The sequence below is a fragment of the Sciurus vulgaris genome, assembly GCF_902686455.1.
Source record: "Sciurus vulgaris genome assembly, chromosome: 17".
In the NCBI taxonomy this organism is placed as follows: Eukaryota; Metazoa; Chordata; class Mammalia; order Rodentia; family Sciuridae; genus Sciurus; species Sciurus vulgaris.
In genome coordinates, this window is record NC_136478.1 from 2,512,559 (window position 1) to 2,535,751 (window position 23,193).

Consider the following 23,193-nt stretch of genomic DNA (forward strand, 5'->3'; position numbering starts at 1 on the left):
GGAACACCTCACCTTAGATGCCCAATGAACTGAGCCAAGGCATGGACAGTCACATGTCCCCCAGCAACCCAGCATGTCCTTCCCTGACTGCCTGATGTGAGGGCAGAGATGTCGGGGTAGGGGCAAGACTGTGAAGGCCAAGTCTGGGCCCCTGTCCTGCCACCTCAGAGGACCCAGGCAGGGTCTGGGGCTGCCTCCCACAGGAAGCTTCCAGTGGGAGAGCCACATCTTCTTCATGCCAGCTGTGTGCCTCCGTCTCAGCTCCTGCACAGCCACATGAGCCCAAGGGAAGGACCCTGCCCTACCCACACACCAGTCCCTTCACAGCCCATCTGCCCCATCCACCCCTCTAGGACCATGTGTTGCCTGGGATCCTTCTAGCTGGCTTCCTGACAGGTGTCAGTCAGTAGGAGGCACCAGCTTGAGGATGGAGAGTGGGCACTGCTGCGGGCTCCCTCCTGCTCTGGATCCCAAGGTAGGGCCTCCCGCAGGCCAAGGTGTGGGATGGGTGGTTCAGCAGTTCACCCCCTCGCTGGTACCTGGAGGCTCTCTGCACCTTGCCTGCACCCCCACCCCTCCCCCAGTCTTTCCACTGACTGGAGTGAGTTTCTGCTCTGCCACCACATCTGTCCTCACACCTGGCAGGTAAGCAGTTGAAGCCAAAGCTTTGCCCCACCATCTCCCCTTATTCCTTTGTCCCTACTGCCATGTCAGTAAAGTCACCTGAGTTGCCTGTGTACCCCTGGATTCCCAGGCATGCCCACAGTGCAGATCCTGAGCTCAAACCCTCAAATCCATTTTTGGCCTAGGAGCCCCACATCTGATTTGCCCAGGGCAGTGAGTGTTTGGAGGCCATGTCAGGGGGCGACCCCCCACCTCTCAGCCCAGACCCCACTGCTTTCTCTCTCTCTCCCCTGAGGACAGAACCCAGGGCCTCACCCTTGCCAGGAGAGGTGCTGTCTATTGGCCTCTCCAGGTCACTGTGACCCTACCTGAACCTGGCCCTGGGATCTGTGGCTAAGGACCAGCAGGGTAGAGAACTTTCCATCTGGCTCTTCAGGTTATGTTTTTAAACTTTTCCAACAAGCTCCTTCTCTTCATTCTTAATAATAAACTGTGCTTGTTATAGTTTGTATTTTCTACTCTCTGAAAAGCCTTTACTTCATGGAAGCAAGAATCCAGCCACTATGAAGGTGGTAAGGCATAACACCATCTCTCCCGCTGGATTTTCTCACTTGCAGGTGCAGCTGACTTTGAGATCATCCTCTGCTTCTGTGACATGGGTAACAGCCTCGTGTGGGCAGGTGGGCCCTGGGTCTCATCTATAAAATAATCACACATGACTAATTCTTTAACCCACCCACGATACCACTGGCCACTCCATGAAATGGTGGCAACCGCAGGTGACTGCAGGTCAGAGAACATGGTATTTCTGGAAAGGTCTAAGCAGCCTTGTCCTGGTTCTAAATTCTCCCAGGGCGTGTTGGGTGCCTGGAGGCCGTTAGCTCCTACAAGAGCCAGCAAACACCCAAAGCCAGACAAAGCAGGGACCTCTGCAAAGTTCTCTGTCCTTGTAAAAGCTGCAGAGGCCAAGTTCTCAATGTGGGTTCATCTTCCAAGATTCTTTTATAAAGTCTTTGTTAGTTTCATTACAAAAAAAAAAAAAAAAAAAAAAAAAAAACCTGTCCCTAGCTTGAACTGTATAGGAAAACAAAATTGTAGGAAAATATACAGAAAAACAAAATCTTTCCATAATCATTAGCTTGGGCTAATGTAAAAGAATGCAACGACTCTCATCTATGTACAGAAATAATAGATTTCTGGGTGTTTATATTTTTAACATATACATATACATGTAGGTCTATGTACATAGAGACACACATGCATATACATTCATATGCACAGACCATGACATGCATGTATATATATGTATACACTCTTACCATTATCCATGTGCCTTTCATGTCCTCCACTATGATCAGTGTATGAGAGAGATGGAGACATGGAGAGATACCAGGGCTCAAAGCAAAGCTCGCTTCTTTCAGAGGAGAGCAGAGAAGCAAACCTCAAGATGGCTGTGTGAGAGCAGAACAGCAAGCTTGCTTCTGGCTTTCCCCAAATGGAGCTAAGATTCTATTTTAATTAAAGGTAGAGGCCATTTCTTGGTCTCACCAATCCATAATTTTGAGCCAATGATAAATATGGGCATTAGAACAACTGTTGGGGTCAATAAGGCCCAAATTCCCTCTTTTCCCTCAGTAGGAAGAAATATGTACAGAATTATATGTCATCCCACAATTCATTTCCCATAGTATTTATAAGCGTGGGCAGAGGGAGGGTTGACTAGAATTGTCTCCATGTCTGTATAAACACACAAAGTACATGCACACTCTTGCATTTCTCTGGGCCTCAAAAGTAATGTTCACATAAGACCTCTTTGAATGATAAGTCTAAAACACAATCTTTTTCAAATAGTAGTATTAAATTATTTGAATCTTGAAAAAATAGTCGTCACAAATGAAAAAAAAAAAAAAAAAAGACAGCATATCAAACAAAAAAGGAAAAAGAAAAATTGAAAACATCCAGGACAGCCCAAGGACACCACCTCTTTCTGGTGTCCAGCTCCTTGGGGGCTGCGTCCCCCAGTCCCTCCTTAGCCTGTTGCCCCTCAGGAGCCAGAGCCCATGGCTCCCCACTGTGATCCCAGTCTCCTCTTTCCTATCACTGTTTATTTCCCCCTCATAATCCACTGAACCAGTCACGGAGAGGTTAACGTAAAACAACTTTATTCACAGAGGCTGAGAGTTTGGGATAGCAACATATCCAATGACAGCCCACCACGCTTTAAGTCCATCACAGTGAGCCCGGCCCTCACGGATGGGCCTCTCCAAGACTCTCTAAATCAAAGACACTCTGGAGCTCACCAAAGTCTTCCTGTCAGCCTGGCAGAACCCTGTCCTGGAGTACTTGTGGGTCAGCAGTGCGTGGTGGCTAAGAATGGATTTTCAGAAAGCCAACTCTGTGCCTGCCAGTTCTCAGCCCGTTACGCCTGCCCAAGCATCCTTGAACACATGGGCCAGGGAGCCCTCTTGATTGAAAGTCCATAATCATTTTTATACAAGTCCTGGGAAACATCTTCAAAAGTTATTTTGAAGCCCTCTCTCAGTCCACTTCCAAGAACTCATGGCTTTTTGTACCTTTCTTACACCAGATAAAACACAAGTTCCTTGGAGGTTCAGGAAATCAAGTCTCAGAACCCACAAGGTGGCCCAAGTAGAGATGGGAGGCTGTGAGTCTGGGAGTAGCCCCCCAGGTTCAAGCTTACCCGGTCTGTGCTGCAGACCCAGCTGCCCACCAGACTTCCAATCCCCTCTTTAAGGTGTTTATTCAAGGTCAGCCTCCTGGCCTGCCTGGCAGGGGCTTGTAGAGGTAGGGGCGTCTGGTCCCAGACTGGGAGTGTCCCAGAGAACTCTCACCAGGCTTCACTGTGTTCTTCCTGGGCCAGACCCTTCCTCAGACACCAGCAAGTTTTCTTGCTCTTCCCAAATTAACCCATCTCTCCCTCAATCAGTTTTGTTGGCTTCACTCAGCTTTTTGGATTCAATGTAGTCGTTCATTACATGATTCTGAAAAATGCAGCAAAAACCAAACTCAGATCTTGAAAAACTATGGAAACAAAAAAATTCGATGTTGTCTCAGGCACACTCCACCCTCCACACCCCCCCCCCCCCCCCCCCCCCCCGTCGCTTGAAATCTTTCAATCCCTTAAAAACAAAAGCAAAAGCACAGCAGCTACTCTGAGTCATAGATCCAGCAGAAAATGCCTACTGAGGAGTATTCCACTAGGTACGGAACACCTCCACCCAGGCCGCGCCTCTGTAAGAGCTGTTTGCTGTGACAGTGGAAAGAGTCAAGTGTTTAGGCGAAGAATAAAGCATGTTCCTTTTACTGTCTAGAAGGAAATTAAGAAAAAATTTCTCTATTTAAAATAAAAGTATTACTGCTCTCTGGGGTTGCTTGTCTTCCACCTTAACCTTGGTCATAAATGCTAACCAGGCCTCCATTTCCAACATAACCCCAGAGAACAGGGGTCACCCTTGAGCCCCGAACTGGACTTTTGGGACAAATCCATCTGAGATCTGCCCCCGCCACACACACACACACACCTCGGCTCAAAGTCAAAACCCAGGCCACACAAGGCATGGAGCCTGAAATGACAATACGTAGATCCAAAGACCACTGTGTCTGTTGGTCCCGCCTTGAGGGGGCCAGCAGCGTTCTCCCCTGCCTCGCAGCCCAGCACCTGCAGTGGGCAGCGTGGGCAGCGGAGGTTCAAGGCATTAGGTCTTCAAGGCATTAGGTCGAGGAATTCTCCTGGAAAGGGTCTGATCAAATCCCCCACAGGGACCATTCCTTTGGCTCTCCAAAGCAAATGCCTGTTGCTGGGTAAATCCACTTCGGAGGCCGGTAAACATGTTCACCTGCGCACAGAAGTTGGTAAGGCTGCCCAGAACCCAAGCAAAGATCCTTTGAAAAAGAACGTGCCTCTTTTCCCTGCCGGTGGGACCGTGGCTGGTGACTCAGAGGAGACTCCGACCAGGGCAGAGGAAAGAACGGCGCCACTGTTTGCTTTACTGGAAGTGAAGCACAGCATCAGGGAGCTGCAGAGGGAAATAGGAGAGGAAAGGGATCCCCAGCTGGTAAAAGCCGCCCTGGACGTGCGGGTCGAGCATCAGGGAGGCGTTGAAAGGTGGACGGAGACTGGAGGAGGCGGCCAGAAGGGAGGCGCCCAGGTCGCCGGCCGGCCCTGGCTTGGCGTCCCCGAGGCCCTCGCCCCCGCCAGCGGGTGTCTGCCCCTGCCTCTCCGCCAGGATGCTGTCGATGCTGAAACTCTTGGACTTGGAGCTTTTCGGAGAGTTGGGGGAGGCGGGCCGCGGAGGAGACCCGGGGCCATCCACTGTGCGCGCTGGCTGGCCGACCGCCGCAGCCACTGAGCCCTGGACAGCGTCGCCTGCGTCCTGGTCCGGGGACTCAGGGCCCAGCCAGTGGAGTGACGCCTGCGGAGAAGAGCCTTCCCCGAGGGGCGAGGGGCGCGCGGGGGTCCCAGGGCGGGGACGCGCTGCCTCGCTCTCCGCCCGGGGCCGCGCCTCTGAGCGGCGCTCCTGCAGCTCAGCACGAGCCCGCTTGGCCTCCGGGGCCCCGGCGCCGGGTTTGGGCTTCCTCTTCCGGCGCCGGTAGTTGCCATTCTCGAACATATCCAAGCAGCGAGGGTCCAGCGTCCAGTAGCTGCCCTTGCCCGGCCGCCCTTTCTCGCGGGGCACCTTGACAAAGCAGTCGTTGAGCGAGAGGTTGTGGCGGATGCTGTTCTGCCAGCCCTGCCGGTTGTCGTGGTAGAAGGGGAAGCGGTCCATGATGAACTGGTAGATGCCGTTGAGCGTGACCCTCTGCTCGGGCGCGTCCTGGATCGCCATGGCTATAAGCGCGATGTAGCTGTACGGTGGCTTCTGCGGGGGCTCCGCTCGGCCCGAGGCGGCCAGAGCAGCCGTGGGGGCGAAGGCCAGAGGCAGCCCGGGTCTCTCCGGGCCGTACAGATAGAGCATGGGCGAGGCGGCCAGAGCAGGCAGCCGGGAACTGAAGAGGTGACTCATGGCGAACCAGAGCCGGCGCTGCGCTCCCGCTCCCGGTAGGCAGGCGACCCCGGAGCCTCAAGGACTGCGCCCTGCGCCACAAGGGCCCTCCAGGGGAGTCTGCCTCGCGTCTGCCCTCCGCTCTGCCGCTCTCCCTGGCTGCTCCGCGCTCTGTCCCTTCTTCATGGCTTTAAAAATGTTAAATAATTGTTGTAAGTTTGCTATTATATGTTGACTTAGCGCTGGAAAATAAATTGTCTATGATAAACAGTCGTTGTGTTCTCAGCCCACCCACATTAATTAAAATTTCATTGCTGAAAAACTCCAAGCTTTTCCCTCCACGTGTCTTTTTGATACCAGCCAATCGGTTTCGGGGCTATTCCTTCATTTGTTTATAGAATTAGTCTGTTGATAAGTCCGCCCACCCAAGTTGAATCAAGCTGTGTTTATTTGGAAAAATTTCCGGGCACCCAATATATAAACGCACTGATCTGATGTTTGAAATATCACGTCCACCCCTTGACGCTGTAAGCACACACAGTCAGTGAGGCAGGATGTGGACAGGGTGGCTCGAAGCCGGTCTGCTGGGCTAGGAAGGCAGGATGGGCTGGGGGTGGGGAAGCATCAGGGTGAGTTTACTGTTGACCTGGGGGTGCCCCATAACCTGGAGCCACCCACAAAAGGCCCTGTCTTCTTCCAGGCCTAATAGGAGATGGAGGAAAGCAAAGTGCTTTCTGAGGCCCTTGACCAAACCTTTTTTGGAGGTAGGGTCCCTGTAAGAGGCTGGGTGTCTGAAGAGGGGTGCAGCACTCACTGGAGAGATGCGGGGCACACCCTATGGGAGGCTGCATTCTCCAGGTGCTGAGTAACACCCCCCACAAGTGGAGCGGACCCCAGGAGCCAGCCTGTCTTTGAAGGAAGGCAGAGGATTGGGGAGCTGAAGAGGGCACAAGGATACTTGGTCTATGGCTCCAGTTGAGGAAGATGTCAAAGTAACACCATTTGGAGGGTTGGGGGCAACACTAGGGTCTTTCTGGTGCGGCTAAGATTGCAAGCAAGGAACATCAGAAAGGGGAACTTGGCAGCTGGCAGGCGGGCTGGTATTTGTGGATGCGGGTCTTTTGCTTTATATCCTGTGCTTTCCTGTTTATAACAAGGAGGGGGGTTATAACAACTTTACAAGTGCATGCAGCTGGCCCGTGATTACATTAAACATTTGGGAAGCCTGCTTGCTCTCCCCCCACCCCCACCCTGGGGTGTAAGCAGCCCCTCTTCTGTCTCATTTTACATTTAGCCACGTCACACTTTGATTCAAAGATCCTGAATGATACCAATTCCAAAGGAGTCATCTCCTGCCCACTCCAAAGTAGGGGTGGGGACGTGTAGCGTGACCAAGTCCTGTTTGTGATCCCCTGAGTATTCTTTTAAGGGAAGAAGAAAACACGGGGGATAACTGAATTAGCGTTTCATTGAGTAAACCGCGGGGAGGTGCCAAAGAGAAAAGGGAGGGTGAGGACGGCAGGTGGCGTAGGAAAGGCCACCCGCACGCACCACCCGAGGGGGTGCGGCACTTTCTCGCCCTAATGTGGGAGAAAGGTCCACCACTGCTGCTGTCACGAAGACACATCAAGCTGGGGGCTGGTGGCCAGCGTTCAGATAGCCTTTGTACACGGAAGAGCAGGAGCGCATCCCACTCCGCGAAGAGGAACCTGAAAGGTAACCCACGTGTTTGGGGGTTTCCGGTTACCAGATGCGTGGTGTACCAAGACTGCACAGAAGTCGGTAAGTTTGAAATACCAAAAGAAAGTCGGCAGCCGGGGTCGGAAAATCCAGTTTAGCTGCAGGCCCCAACTGAGGACGCCAGCCCAGACCCGGGACTCCGCCAGGGCTCCCTGGAGGGTGCAGCATTTCTAACGTCGTCCTAGCTGCCCGGCAGGCCTAAGTCCTGGGGGCGACCCTCTAGACAAGAGAGGGCAGAGCGTAGTCCTCTCGGGATCACTCTCTCTCGCCGCTGCACCCCTTTCAATCCTGGGGTGAGAAAAGAGCCTCAGTGTGCGCACCTCTGCAAGCCTGGGTCACCCAGCTTCTCCAGATGAACGCGATCCCCGTAAGCCCAAGTATGGATGAACCCAGCTCCCGGGTTCCTCTTCTGCGCGACTCCAACAGACCCAGACCAAGAGACAAACCCCCTCCCTCACCTCTGCACCTCGCAGCCCCACCCGGAGCTCCCCCGGCACCCGAAGTCCAGCACGCACGTTCCTGAATCTCTCGAAATGCGCGCCGTCCGGGCGCGTCTTCCAAACTCTCAGGCAAACCCGAGCTTGAATCCGTGCACTAATAAACACCGCCCCTTTGGGCACAGGCCGAACGCGGGCGGAGATACTCACGGCCGGTGGGCGGGGCACTGATAGTAAAGAGGAGGAAATAAATAAATAAATAAAAACTACCACCCTGCTGTCGCGGTTGCAGTCGCACGCCCAGCCCCGCGCACTTTGAGGTCTGCAAAGCCTCGGAGAGATTCCAGGTTCCAGCGGTGAACTCCGGCGTCGTGCCCCAGCCCGGCTCCAGCGCCAGCGCGGGCATAAATTCTGGGCTCCCAGGTAAAGAGTTTGTAACTTGAGCCCAGGTGGGGCTGCTGCTGGGACGAAGCTGGCTCTGGGGCACATTTCCACATTTCCGGGGACTGTAAGACATAAGGTTCCAGCACTCAAGAGCGGATGCGCCCTCGTGCGGAAGCTCTGTTGGCTGAGGACGGAGTCCGAGCGGAGGCCAGTGGGGGACAGCCAGTCTGGGAGACAGGGGTGGGGCGGGGGGTGAAGGGGGGGTGGGAGTGGGTGTCCCAGAGAGCCAGGCGGGGACACTGAAAATTCCTTACAGGTTCATAAGTCTTCAGATCCCAGCCAAGCGCTTCATCTCCAAGTCAATTGGTGAGAGCCACCTCCCTCCCAGCCTGGAGGAAACCCGGAGACGTCCAGCCGGCCCGGATGCCGCGGGAAGACTTGATCTTCCTACTCACTAGCTAGCAGAAATTGAGGGCAGTTGCACCGTTCCCAGTCCCCAGACCGAGCGGAAGTGTGCTCCTCAGGGAGGCTGGTTGGAGCCCAGGCACTGGGGAGGGAAAGAGGCCTTGGAAAGAGTGGTGGGGAGACAGGGGCTCCTCCCGCTGCCCCTCATGCACCCTTTCTCTGCTCAGCCCAGAGTAAAAAGAAGACATTCGAGTTAAGGGTCATCTGCTTCCTCTTTCCAAATATCCACATCCATCCTCTTCTACATGTGAAGCCACTTGACTACATATTAGATATGTTGATATTATATAATCACAACAATGACATGTACATGATTCCACCATATGTTCAGTGTGCTTGAGAAGAGTGGGAAGACACAAGACCCAGCCCACTCACCTTTCTGTGGGCAAAGATGACAACAGTGTCAATCACTAACATCGGGAGGGCGCCCCGGTGCAGCAGCGTTCTAGCTGCACTCCCACAGCAACGATCAGAAGTATAAGCTTTGTCACGCCTCGTTTGCAGACCAGGAACCTGAGAGCCAGTATGCTACCTCGCCTTGGGTCCCTCATGAGGAGGTGCTCCAAAGATTGAAAAGCAACCTTATTATAACAGCCACATACCTGGACACTTGGGGCTGTGGGAGTCCCTCCTGAACCCTCTTGGCATCTCGGAGTGATGGGTGTTAAGAATTTATCCATTTTACAGATGACAAAACTGAGGTTGAACACAACACCCCAGTGCTGGTGAACACCACAACAGGGATCAGAACTCACACGGTTGCCCCGCAACCTGGTGCTCTGGGGTCTGGTCCCTTGAGGAACTGAGAAAGATTCTCTGGAGGAGACACCCAGCAGGGCCTCCATAAAGGAGAAGGTGCCACACCCAAGAGCTGGGAACCTGGAGAAGCCCAGAGTCCTTCTTACAAGCCCAGGAGATCCTCTCTCCCCTCCCCTCCCACAGACTCTGAGCTGGGCCACAGGGTCTGCTGTCCTTCTCTTGGTGGTGGGTATGGGGGCAATGGGCCTGGGACCAGGATGGGAAATTAATGGCAACCCAGCTGGGTCCACAGGATGCTCAGTCAGTCAGAGGGCAGGGCATCCTGAATGACCACATGCTTACAGATCACCTCGTTCCCAGGAATGAAAGGCTCAGAATGAGCTGCTGAGGCGCCACCCCGCGCAAGCACAGCAGTAGACACAAGCCACAGAGACCAAAGAACCCTTTCCGTTCTGTTCTCCAGGAAAATCCCATAGCCGAGTAGGTCCTTCCTTACTACACACAGCGCATGCATGTTCCTTAATCCTCACAGCAATCCTATTTGACCATCCTATTCTTTCTTTTTTTTTTTTCTTCCAGTGGAGAAACTGGTCCAGAGAGCTTCAGGTAATGGGGCCAGGTCACATGAGCCCTCTACTAGCCTGTTTGTAAGGACCTGAGTTGGTGCATCCACATTTGGCTTTAGGCCTTAGGAAGAGTCCAGGAGGAGCTGGGCCCACGGGCACCTGCCTGTAATCCCAGCAACTGGGGAGGCTGAGGCAGGAGGATTGTAAGTTGCAGACCAGCCTAGGTGATTCAGCAAGGCCCTGTCTCAAAAATAAAAAATAAAAAATAAAAAGGGGTTGGGGATGTAGCTCAGTGAGTGCCCTGGGTTCATTTCCCCAGCACTACAAAGAAAGAAAGAACCCGAAGGAAGGAAGGAAGGAAGGAAGGAAGGAAGGAAGGAAGGAAGGAAGGAAGGAAGGAAGGAAGGAAGGCTGCCCTGGGAAGGCTGCCTAGACGATAACATGAAGCTGGGTGAGAAATAAGGCCAGAGGGCCACCAGGAGAGGGACGGCACAGGGCAGAACCAGGGCCCTCTGAAGGGGCCTCTCTGGTCATCTGACCTCCCAGCCTGGGTGGCATGAGCCTGGGGTTCCTGGGACTACGCTGCAACCCAGAAGAGGGGGCGGAGACTGCTTCCCAGCTCCATTCTCTTGAAGGCACCAGGATGCCAGCTCTCTTCTCAGCCTGCCCACTCCGTTCCAGCTCTTCACACGCTCACAGCCCCGGGATGAAGTGCCCAGCAAGCCTGACATCTGGAAAAACCACAGCACCCAAAGTGTCATCCGCAAAAATCACCCTACACGAGACACCCTGCTCTCCTTTGCTGCAGAGAGGGACTGTTGAAAAACTGAGGGGAGGCCTGGCAGGAGTCAAAGGTTGGTGGCGTCTTCCCAGGCACAGGGGCCTGTCCCCGAACAGGGAACAGGGACCGGTGGCTGCCAACCTTCCAAACCCTGAAACATTCCACCCCCTCCTTGCATGCCTCTGTCAAAAAGCAAACATTTCAAACGCCTTGGAGAGCTGAGGCCATGCAAAAAGAGGCAGGCAGGGAACGCATCTCAAAGTTTGGGAAAGCATTTCAAATATGTGGTGTAAGAAAGCATCCTAGAGGGAGGGCAGCCCCAGCGGCTCCAGCCCAGCCTGTCCCTCACCTGGAGCTGAGGCAGTGAACCTTAGTGTCACTAGCAAGCTGCACCTAAGGTGTGGAACATCAGACTTTCACTGACCCACATCTGCTCCACGGCACGTGAGACAGGGGTGGACAGTGGCAGATGCCCATGCGGGACAGGGTCCCTGAGGGCTGGGTGCAGGACTCAAGGCCACAGTGCCTTCCGACTTTGGTTCTCCTGAAGTGTCTTTTCTCTGTGTTCCATCTCCATCCACCTCAGCTCTGGGTAACAATAAGTTTCCATCAGCCAGTCCTACCCAACAGCCCCCTCCCCCGTTTGGATTTGGAGCCAGGATGAGGAGCTGGTGATCGCTATCCAACTGGCTCCTTCTCGGCAGGGAGCTGCAAACGGCCTCCTGGCTTTGGGGCTGTGCAGGACTCTCTGCCAGTGATGTCAGTGGCCGCCCCCCACCCCCAGCAGTGGCAGGATAAAGGGGAGGAGAAGACCCTGGAAGATTTATGAGCCGAACGCTGAAGTTCCCAGGACCCTTCCCTTTCTTCTTGTAATTTCTGATCTTCATTTCTCATGAGTAGGGGGAGGGTAGCTGGATAAGAGAGGGTTCATCACAAAGCCCTTGGCTGCACCAGGTGGAAGGAGCAGGTCTGTGTTGGTAGCCTGTGCATTTTACAGATCAAGAGTGTAAGGGAGGTACAGAGGTTCCTTCTTGCAGATGTGGTCTTGGGATTTCCAGTCCAAGGAGTGAGCGATTCAGGAGGTAAGTCACTGCAGAATCGTCATCTTCGGGGGCAAGTCACTGGAGCCAGAGCAGTGAGGTCCACCAGGCTGCAGATCCACTGCAGCTCTGGAAGAGGCCGGGCGAGGCATGACACTGGCAGTCCCTTTCTGAGAACTAGGAGGTGGTCTGTGGTCTCAGTCTTCCATGAAGCACATGGTAGATGTGTTTGGTGGCCTGCAGAGCCCACCCAGCCCCAGAGTCAGGCCGGTGAGGCCAGGCGTCAGACCCTTCCTTCCAGACCTCCCCCCCTTTTTCTAGAAGGTCCTGGGCTTCCCAAGGTCAGAAAGGCCTAAGAGAGAGGCAGCCAGTTGGTATGTGAATCAAAGACAGCCTGTGTCTGACGCCCAGGTCCTTTCCCAGGTCCTTTCTGGCCAGGTAGCAGACACTTGGGGTGGCTGTGAATACCTGCAAGCCAGCGGGGCGACGCTTTAGGCAGCTGTGCTCAGCATTGCGCTGCGGGCTCCTCCACTGGGCGGGAGGGAGGCTGCTACCCCGAGGCCTGAGGTCCGCGCAGGAGCTGCCGAGGAGCTTGGAGCGCCGCGTGCAACACGCAGCAGACGGGACCAGGCTTCTACGCGGCCCTCTTGGTTCCAGACTTCCGGAGAGAGTCACGGAGTGCCCTGGCCGACACCTCCATGTCCCGACTCTCCACTCTCCCGCCTCCGGAGGTCCGAGTAAAGCCCCAGATATGACCGTCCCACGCAGCCCACCGTCCCAGAGGAATGGAAGGACCCATCGCAGTGGCTGTATGAGGCTGGGGAGCAGACCTCCTCCAGCGACCCACTTGCAGCTGAGACTTCTTTAAGAAGCTTTCCTAAAGGCGCAAAAGCCCAGCTCGGTCAGGTGGCAACTCCCGCAGTCTCTGCCACACTCCATCCACTTCTCTCCTTCGTTTTCCGTGCGTCGCTCAGGTCTCGTCATCCACAGGACAGCAAGCGTTCCGAACCTTAAGACAGGGTAAGCTTCCAGGGAGGCCTTTTTGGAACATCTGGAGGAGAACTCTGGGTCCAGAGCGGTCGGTCCTCTTGGGCCAGTGGCAGGAAGAGAGCAGAAGCAAAATGAAACCAGACTGGCTGGCCGGAGCCAGGGCTCAGGCCACCTGGTTCTGCCACTAGGAGAGGACCCCCTTCTTTAGTGACCTCCTCCTGTTCCCTGAACTCAAGCATGGCTGGCCTAGGGGCCTACCCAAGTCAAGTTCCCAGTCCGCACCTATGGAAAGAACCAACGCGCGGGCTTTAAGCCTTAACCAGGGGCCACCTCTGCAGCCCAGATTGAAAGAATCTGTGCTGCACATGTGGGGGAGATTACTGTGCTTCAGACTTCCCCGGACTCTATTCTAACGTGGCACAGAGGCAAAAGGCCATTTGGAAAACACAACAACACCCGGTTACAGTGGTCAGTGGTCAGTGGTCGGCACTGCACCAAGCAAAGCCACCGTGAGCAAAGTCGCCCGTCCCCTGGAATGTTAAATTCACAAAGAGCTTTGCCAGGGCAAAGTACAGCTCACCTGCTGGGTGGAACTGCTGAAGCTGGGGTCCCAAAACTCACAGGCAGAGGCCAGCAGGAGAGTCGTAGATCCCAGCAAAACAGATAAGAAAGACATTCCCCAGCCACATTTCACAAAGGCTATACTGCTATCGAAAATTAAAAAATGAAACACCAAAATTGGAAAGAGTAATGATCTCCTTATTATTTAACATCCTGAAGAAATTGATTAAAATTTAGAACTCCAAAAGCATCAATTTATTTTCAGAGGGCAGTGAGTTTTGAAATTTATTCACTGCATTAGGGTAAAGATTTAGAAATCAAATAGGGAAGTAAATTGGTCTGAAATCCACCTCTAAACTGGCCACTAAGGCAGAAAAAAGTAAATGCTAGAGAATCAATCCCCTTCGGACCCTCGCTGGCCCAGTCCAAATTCTTCTCTGGAAAACCACCGAAGTGAGCGAGAGAAGCCCGCATTTTAGGAAATCAAGGGAAAGAAGGCAGGACTCACCGTGGCTTACTGTTAGCAAACGGGTAGTGTTTATCCTCCTTTGCCTACTAAATTGGGGACAGCTGGACATTGAAAAGGAATGGCACTGTTTTGTTTTGACAATCGGCACTTTTTTCTGCATATAACAGAATGCATTGCAGCAACTGACCAGCTCAGGGTCCCTCAGGAAGCCCCGTGCAAGGGGACTGTTCTCAGATTGGCTCAAGGGAAAAAAAAACTATTTGGGGATGTTTTAATTAATGGAAAGACTTCTCTGTCACTAAATAAGACAGTAGGGGAGTGCTCCCACTCTCCTGTGATCATACGTATGTGCCTACATACACAGCCACCTGTGTAGCAAAAATAGTCAGAAAAGGTGAGTTTGGAAACACACCTTGGTTTTTTGGGTTTTTTTTTTTTTTTGTTTTTGTTTGTTTTTTAATATAAGAACACAAACACATTGCCGAACTTTGGGCAAAAAAACAGTATGGGTTTATTTTAAGGTAAATACAACAATTAAGACCACATAAGACAAACACTGATGAAGTTAAAATTTTTAAGATTTTTCTTTTAGGAATATGGAGGGTGGAATCTACTATACAAAACCATCACACTTTGTAAATAAAAAGTATCAGATACTTGACTTCTTTATCCACTGACAAAAAAAATAAATTATTTTCTTGTTTTGTAAAAGACCTACAACAGGGGAAAGAATTATATTTCATAATTGTACAGGGGGGAAAAATCCCACAGAGCTTTCTTGAATTCAATTTGGTAGAAATGGTTGGGCAAGATGAAAAATTATCCAGTGAACTCAACTTTAAATATTATATTAATGGCTCTGAACAACAACAACATAGCCTGATTACAAATCCACACATTTGTACAGCACAGTTAGAGAAATTTAAAATTATACACAGCACATACGTTATCTATAGAGACTCCCGGACCCCTGTGGGGGTTTCTACAGAAAGTCATTAATGGGTCGCTACGGGATTTTGGTCCATAACTTAAATCTTTGAAACCCCATGTGGAGAAGAGCACAGCGTCCTGGTAGGGGAGGGGGATTTAAAAATCGGTATTCATCTCGCTGGGCTGCATCCCTTTAGAGGGACTTCCTGGGATCCCAGAAACGGGGCGGCGGACTAAAGTTACCTGCACAGCTTCAGATGGCTGGAGGCGGGCGCACGAGCTCTCTGCTCCCGGGTCTGAGAAAGAGTCGGTGGACATGTTTTGTTTCTTTGTGTCTGTCTCTGCAGCCTTCGAAGTCTGACAGGATCGCGCCTGGAGGCGAGGCCCGGAGCAGGGAAAGGCTGGGGCGGGTCAGTATTTCGTGCAGTCGTAGGAATAGGGGGTGGCGTGGCGGTAGAGGGACGGCGTGGCTCTGTAGGGCAGCTGACAGCTCGCATTGCTCACCTGGGACTCCCCGAGGGTCGAATTTTCAATTCCCAGCCGATGGGAGTTGAACATCTCCCGGACGTTGGGGAAAGTCTGCTGCTGGGCCGCGAACGTATGGCCGGAGAGGTGGTTTAGGTCCCCGCTGTGATTGAGATACCACGAAGCCGCCGGGGCCGCTGCGGACCCGGGCTGCGGCGCGGGCTGGGGCTGCGGAGCGGGTGGGGGTGGTGGTGCCTGCGGGTGGTGGTGGTGGTGACCGTGATGCTGGTGGTGGTGGCCCGCAGCAGCGAGCGCGCCCTCCTGGCCAGCTGCGAGGTTGAGGGCGCTCAGCGGTGATGCGGGGCCGCTCGGGTGATCCGAGAGGGCCTCGTCCAGGGCGGGCGGGACGCACATGTGAGCGGGTCGCTCGGCCCCAGTGTACAGGCTCATGGCGCGCATGCTGCACTGGTAGCCCCCCGCGCCCCCGGCCTCCAGGCCCTGCGCGCACGGCTGACCATAGGCGGCAGGCGGCGCGGCAGCGTAGGGCAGCGCCAGCGGCGGCACCACCAGGCCCGCGCGCCCGGCCGCGGGGCTCAGTTCGCCGCCCGGCGGCGACGTTCGCAGCGTCATGATGTTCTCCACGCTAAAGCCGGGCAACCCGTTGGGCGCCGCTGCGTGGTGCTCCGGCAGCGAGCCGTCGGGAGAGCCCGCCGGCGTGGAGGCCGCGCTGCGCGGGCTGCCCTGGAGCGCGCTCTCGGGGCTCAGCGTCTCCACCTTGGTGATGACCGGCAGCGCCGGCGATGCCGCCTCGCTCTTGATCACCACTTTCTTCTCGGCCTCCTTGGGGGCGTCCGCTAGGGGGGGCCCGGCCGGGGCGCCCTTGGACGCCTGCGGGGGCGGCTCCTTGAGGTGGCCCCGCTCCTCCTTTTCCTTGGGCACGTCCTTCTTTTTGAAGCGCCGCCGGCGCCGCAGGAAGCTGCCGTTTTCGAACATATTGTAGGAGTCAGGGTCCAGCGTCCAGTAGCTGCCCTTGCCAGGTTTCTTGTCGTCGCGGGGCACCTTGACGAAGCACTCGTTGAGAGAGAGGTTGTGGCGGATACTGTTCTGCCAGCCCTGCTTATTTTCTCTGTAGAAGGGGAAACGGTCCATGATGAACTGGTAGATGCCGTTCAGGGTGATCTTCTTCTCTGGCGCGTTCTGGATCGCCATGGTTATGAGAGCGATGTAGCTGTAGGGCGGCTTTACCAGGTCCTTGGGCGCCGCGGGCTGGTGGTGGTGGTAGGGCGCGTAGGAGCGGCCCATGCCCGCGCCGTATTGCTCCGGGTGGCCTGAGTAGACGCCCATGGGGCTGGCCATGCCGCCGTAGCTGCCCGCCGCCCGGTAGTAATTCTGCTCGCTCAAGTAGGGCACCACTCCCAGGGCGTTGGGGTCGGTCACCGAGTAGCGCGCCTGCATGCTGCGTCCGAGACGGATCGCCGCCGCCTGCACGCACGGACTGCGGCCGGGGGAGCGAGGAAGGCCTGGAGAGTGAGAGCGAGGCGCGAGAGAGGAAAGAGCCGGTGGGGACAGCCCCGGCGGAGCGAAGCCTCGGGACGAGGTGGAGGAGGCGCCGGCGCTCGGGCTGAGGAGGAGCGCTCGAGTTCAGCGGACTGGGCGGGTCAGCATCCTGGAGGGCGCGCCCTGGGCGACCGCAGCTCCGGCCCAGCTCGCCCGCGCGCTCTCGAGGCCCGGAGGGTGGCAGCCCCGCAGGCGGCTGGTCGCAGCGGAGACGCCACGCGCGCAGTGGACCAAGAGTGGCCCCCTGGTCCGCGCAAGGAGGGAGAAAGCGGCTCTCCAAGTCCCCCAGCAAATCGGCAGCTCTGAGGGTCAGCGAGCCGGGGTTCAGAGTGGTTGCCCTGCGGAGCCCGGAAAGCGAGGCAAAGTCCCTTTTAGGGATTGGGAAAAGTTTCAAAAGTCTTCTTGCCGAAAGCGAGTTTTTACTTTCCTCAGGCCGCGCCCCCTCCTGGAACTTTGGGCCAATCACCCGACAGCTATGGGGAGATGGCACCAATCAGGGCGAGGAGCGCAGGAATCCGGCGGCTCTAAGACCCATCCGCGCAGCACTCGCCCTTTCTGCAGCTCAGTCCTAACTTGAAAAGACTTTTAAAAAATGAGTTATCTTAATAAAATTTATTTTATTATGATATTTTGGTTAATGGGCCCACGTGTCAAGGGAAAAAAAGATAGAAGTTTCTTTGCGAAAAATAAGTTTGAAAGATAAAATCGAGTTGGTGAGTGCAGCCAAGTAGCTCCCTGAACACCTTGTGAATAGCAAAGACCCTGGGAGGATTTTCTTATTAATGAGCGACGAGGCGAATTATTGGATTCCCAATTATCGCGGCCTAGATTGTGGATTAAAAGCGAACGTGCCGGGTTGGAGGGGGAGGGCCAGCGCTGGGCGCCATCCCTGTTTAGGACCGTAATCAATGATCCACGGCGGGGCGCCAGGTCCGGGCCGGGGGATCGACCTGTGCGGTTTGAGAGGCGCGGCGTGGAAGGCGAGTCCCCCGGCTCCCGGGCTCCGGGTACCTGGGAAAGCGTGTCGGAAGGTGGTGACAACCTGGGAAAGCGATCCCTTGACTCCGCCTGGGTTCGGCGAGGCTCCGAGTCTCCGAGCTGCGCCGTGGGGTTTGGTGAGAAGTGGCAGCAACGCCGGGCTCCCCTCCCTCCTCGCCGACCTCGGCAGCCCACCGCCCCAGCGCCGCGGGTCTCTCCCAGATATAAATTCCGTTGACAAGCTCGCCGCCGCGCTCCCCGGAGACCAGAACAGGGCAGCAGCCCACCCGGCCGGTTAGAGCCTGGGTCGCTCCGCCGGGCGGAGAAACCGGAGCCTGCTTTCCGCGGGGGCTTTGCCCGAAGACGCGGAGAGCACCGCGCGGAGCACCGGGGGCCTCGGAGCTTGGACGCTTCCCTGCCGCTGCCCAACGCCGACCCCAGGGCGCAGTCTACCTCCGCTCCTGGCAGAGTCCCCTTGGGATTCTTCAAGTTGACTTTTTGTATTTTAGTCTTTTTTGTTTTGTTGAGTTTTGATAAGAAGAGTTGACGTCCAGGGCTTTTCGGGGGGCTGGTGCTGACGGTCGAAGACGTCCCCGGGGTTCTAATTATTCCAGGTGCTGACCTGGAGCGACTCCCAGGGCCTCAACTTCAAAGTTTTCCCCTCGCCTCTAGGAATCCCCTAGACAGTTTGTTTATTTGGGGACCGATTATTTATTCCTTGACACCTCGAAAAACGGAGCCCCCTTTGTCCGCTTCCCTAGAAGGGCTGGGACTCGCCTCAGCAGAGGCTGGACGCCGGCCCCAAGTCTTTTGGAAGCTGTTGGTCCGGTTGAGTCGGGAAGAGGATTGCAGATAAAACATTTGTGTTTCTGTTCCTAACTCTTATTAAATTCTCAGCAAAAGGGTGTTGGAGAATCCACCCCTCAAGTCTCCTTTAGAAGAAAGTAGGGACCTCGCATTCATTTTCAATGAAAGAACACAAAAATATTTGCGTGCCTTATCTTTGACACCTGATAAATTCAAAACCAAAAGGAAAGCACAAAACAGCCTCCTCCTGCCGTGAGTATTTACTTTTGAGACACTATTTTATGGGCATTCTAGGTTCTTTCTCTAACTTGATCCCCCCACACACAACTTTTCCAACCAAGTAAAATAAAACTGCCCAGTCCTCAGCTCAGAGGAGATGGTGTGCCTTCTCTCCTGCCTCCAAATCCCCACAACTTTATTTTTTTAAATACCTCTAATATTTTTGCATTCATCTTTCAAAAAATAAGAATGTGACAGTAAAAGTACCTTTCTCCTGAAGTGCACTCCAGGCATGCTGAGTTCTCGCAGTTTCGCTGGAAACGCAGAACTACTGATGAAGAGCGCTCTCGGTCTGTAGGCTTCTTGGAGGGACACCATTTACTCTGCTTTTACGAGGTGTGTGTATGTGCCCGGGTGTGTGTTTTAAATAGCTTTATCACAGCATAAGGCAAAACTCAAAGTACCTGAAGACTGAAAAACAAATTCTAAAATGTTAGTTTCTGCCTGAGTTTGTATCTACCAGAGAGTCCAGGTTTAAACCAGAGTCGTCTGAGAACTTTGGTTGAGTTGCCAAATTTATTAACCTCCTCTCCCACCCAAGAAGAGTGGAGGCCAGGAAAGAGATCCTCAAGACCAAGACAGAAAAGGTGAGAGAGACATTTTCCTTTGCTCCTGGGATTAGATTTCTTCTCTGTTCAGTCGGACCCTGGGAAAGATGTTTGTTTAGGTTATTAAAACACACCTGGACTTTGCAAAAACCATATTTCCGATTCTTTCTTTAACCTTCCAGCGGGATTGCGGGCTGCTATTTTCTTGCTGATTTCCCCCTTCCTGGCCTTGTTGTCAGTGAGCTGAAAGCAAAATCGGTTCCCAGAGGGCCCTGTGTATTGCTAAAATAATAAGCGATGAAAAAGACGAACATTGCTCGGTTCTTCCTCACAGCGTGTCACTTCTCGTCCTGGCGCGGCTGGGCTCAGTCACCTGGCTCAGCAGACTCCGTGGGTGTTGGCGCCATCTTGCGTCCAACATGGGAACTGCTCTGCAAAAAGAGAAGGGAAAGCCGGGGGCGTCTGGCGCTGGTGAAGGTGCTGACACCTTTCGGACGCACCTTCGCATTGCGCAGCAGGAGTAAAGCCGGCGGAAACCTGCGAGGGAGAAGGTAAATAAACTGCGCACTGGTGGATTTTAAAATCCCAGCGTTTTCCAGAGCCTTGCCATCTTTCGAGCATGATCTGCTGGGAAACAGAAATGTCCTTGAAGCTTCTTGGGAGCAAGAAGCCTTCTCCAGGGAGACCCTCCGAGGTTTTTAAGCAAATAGAATCTGCACCTTTCAGGTGGCCCTGAGGGTTGTTGAACGGGTGCCCACCTCCGTGTCTTCCGCGTCCAAAGTGCGATGTGGGTTTGGGGGACTGGTGAGAAAGTTCAGGGGAGGAACTGATCTGAAAGCTTCTGGGAGGAAGGTCGAGGAAGGTAGAGGAAGGTCGAGGAAGGCCTGCCACCGGTGCAGCCTCTTCTGCTTTAGAGGCATGAGAGAGAGCTCCAGGCTGGACCGGTGCAGGGGATGCTGCCCGTGCTCTGCCGCCCCTGGCTTCATCCCCATCCTCCCCACAGCTCTCTTGAGGCCCAGGAGATGCCAGAGGATTCAGGGAACAGGACGGGACAGCAGAGCTGTGACGGCTTCCAAAGGCTACCTGGGAACAGAGCCTTGTCAGACAAAGTCAGTTTGTAAAACCCGTTGTCATTTGACTTACAGAAATGGCCTTATGGGATAAAATGTGTGTCCCTGGTGAAAAGGATCCACGCTTGTTTTACTGAGCAGGACTCTTCCAGGGAGTGAAGGCAGAGAAGTGCCACGCAGAACGCCAAGTAGGGAGGACTAAAAGAGTCACAGAGCTGGGCGACCAAGTGATCCTAGACAGTAAAGACACGTCTGAGGGTACCTGGGGAAATTCTGGCTCTAGAGTGTTTTAGATAATAATCGTGTGTCGAGGTGAAGAGTCTCGAGTGTGAACACCATGTGTGGTGAGGAACATAGCAACACATGCGGGGCTGATCATTATCATCTCTGCAAATTTAAAAAGACTCAGCCCAAAGCAGGGGCAGTGGGTGAAGGGGACAGAGGTAGACAGATGCAGTAGAAGATCAGTTCTTGGACTCCTGGTGCATAAGTGTTCATTGTACTCTTTCTGTGATTTTTCTGGAAGTTTGAAATCTTTCAATTAAAAAAATTGGAAGAAAAAGTCCTTTGTTACTCTGAAAATTGAAAAAAACGTGACCCAAAGCCAAGGTCTTTCCATGGAAGAAATTTCAAATTATTTAGGGAGGGCCTAATTGGCCCACTGTCCTCCTCTCCTCTTCTGAGAGTTTCTGAAAAACAATCATAAATAGCCATAACATTTTTAAAAACTGATTCTTTAAGGATTTTATCTGTCTTATATTCAAAGTTGCCACAATTAACAAAGATGCAAGATATTTAATAGAGTACCGTAGATGTTTCCAAAACATAATACTAAAAAAAGTTTCTTTTTAAAGATATTAATTACATGCTTTTCTCTTGCCAGTTTGATACATGTCCCATATAATATCAAATGTCCATGTCATTATCCACATCCTTATGTAACTGATTGGTTTACACCATGTATCAGTCAGTGTAGACAGGTTATGCTGCAGTAACAAAAACCCATGTCTCAGATTTAATCCTGAGTCAACCCAGCTCCACAGGGAGCTCTGCTCACCCAAGTCACTCAGGAACCTGGGTTTTCACAGGTGGCCTCTTGTCACCTGGCTCCCATCATCTTGGCAGGGGAAAGAGGAGGACATCATGCCCGAGAATTAAATCTTGCCGTCTGGAAGAGACGGTGATAGGCCAGAGCGGGTCATATGTCCACAGCACAGCAAGAGGCCAGAAAGGGCAGGTGTCCCTGCACTCTGGCAGAGGAGAAGGCTGACTTCTGTCCAGCAACCTTATGTCTCCACACATGACCTGGCTTTGCAGGCAGGTAGCAACTGCACCCTGTCTCCTGCCACCCTTGGGCCCTGCACAATGGCTCAGCACATAGTAGGTGCACACACATGCTCATTGATGAACGTGTGATGATCCCCAAGACTATCTCCCGATTCACGAGGAAACCAGCCCAGGGCCGACGGCGTGGGGCACTGTGCCAGCGTCATGCCCCAGTCATCCTCTGCTGGAGCAGCTACCACTGGGGACATCCCACAGGGATCCCACAGGGAGTGGCAAGGGCTGGGGGAGGTCCCAGTGGAACTTTAAAGAACTGAATAAAGGAGAAGAAGCACAGAGCAGTCTCCAGGGGCATCAGGCCACCACTGGCACCATAGGATCCTCTTCACCTTTAGGAGTCAGTGAAAGGTGAGGACGCCCCTGCCCCAGCCTCAGCCTCTGTATGCATGCACCCCACAAGGGGCTTCCATGCCAGCCCAGCCTGGGCCTGCCCCAGGGCCTTTGCACTCATAGTGACATTGCCTGACCCTCACTCGGCTCCCAGCCACTCCCTGCCCTTGCTTCCTGTTTCATCTCCCAGCTGCAGGAAGCAGTCAGGCCCGGCCCCTGTGATAGGATCTTGTCTGCTTGTCCTCTGCCCTGCCCCCAGTCCAGAATGGAGACACCTGAGCTGGGTTGAATCCTGCTGGGGGCAGGGCAGACGCCATGCTCCAAAGTTCTAAGCTGAATAAGTGGATGTCACTTAGGAGCTTCAGAGACACCTCCCCTTCCCCTGCCATAACCACAGGCCTTTTCTCCCCTGCGGGGTTCAGCCCAGAATTCAATGCCAATATTTACTGGCGAATTTTAGGAAGATGCTGCTTAAGGGGTGGGGGAGGATCATCAGGCATCCAGCTCCCATCCTCTGGACTCGGCCTCCAGCACCCACGGTGTTGCGGGCGCTCCCGGAGAGCCTGGCAGCAAGCCGGGCCTGCAAAACGGAGAAGGGAACCTCTGCGCTGGACCGCGCTTCCGGTTGGTCGCGGACTGAGACGGAAGGGCGTCCACGTGCACGCACGCCTAATGAGCGCAGCGTACTGTGCATACATCGTTTATTTGAAATTCAAGTTTAACTGAGAAACCTGTGTTCATCTGGCAACGCTGGAATCGGGAGAAATGTTCCTTTACCACCTCTTACTGGCTTCTTAAATGGTTATATTTATTAAGCATTTGCTGCAGCTTCAAATAACTACATAGTGATAAAGTTCCCTGGGGCAGGCAGGTGAAGGCACTGCCTCCCCAGCACTGTGCACCTCCAGCTCGGGAGCCACCAGTCGCTGGTGGGCAAGAGGACGCACAGCCCGGCCACGGCTGAACCCCAGCAGCACTGAGTCAGAAGGGCCTGGAAACTGCTGCTTCTGGCAGCTACAGTGTGTCTCAAAACAGGCTTCCACCACGTTTTCTGCCTGGCCCTGGA

The 23,193-nt window shown here is 53.9% G+C and overlaps 2 protein-coding genes across 4 annotated transcripts in view; both read right to left on the reverse strand.

Annotated features, from left to right (window-relative positions):
* Positions 1-17,140, reverse strand: part of FOXC2 (forkhead box C2) — a 48,111-nt gene extending 30,971 nt beyond the window's left edge. For 2 of the 3 annotated variants that reach the window (XM_079119629.1, XM_079119628.1), the window contains exon 1: positions 14,993-17,140. In XM_079119629.1, coding sequence (XP_078975755.1) covers positions 15,161-16,669 — 1,509 coding nt within the window. In that variant the 5' untranslated portion in view covers positions 16,670-17,140 and the 3' untranslated portion in view covers positions 14,993-15,160. Of the gene's footprint in view, positions 1-11,769; positions 13,497-14,992 lie in introns of those variants that run through there. The other variant, XM_079119630.1, reaches the window with a different exon arrangement.
* On the reverse strand, positions 1,752-7,077 carry FOXL1 (forkhead box L1). The gene has a single exon (XM_079117250.1). It carries the CDS (start codon positions 5,646-5,648, stop codon positions 4,632-4,634), a length of 1,017 nt encoding a protein of 338 aa, XP_078973376.1. The 5' UTR covers positions 5,649-7,077; the 3' UTR covers positions 1,752-4,631.
* Positions 17,141-23,193: the final 6,053 nt, after the last annotated feature.

Coding starts and splice junctions, on each gene's coding strand:
- FOXL1 (XM_079117250.1), bottom strand. CDS start 5,648: ATGAGTCACCTCTTCAGTTCCCGGCTGCCTGCTCTGGCCGCCTCGCCC.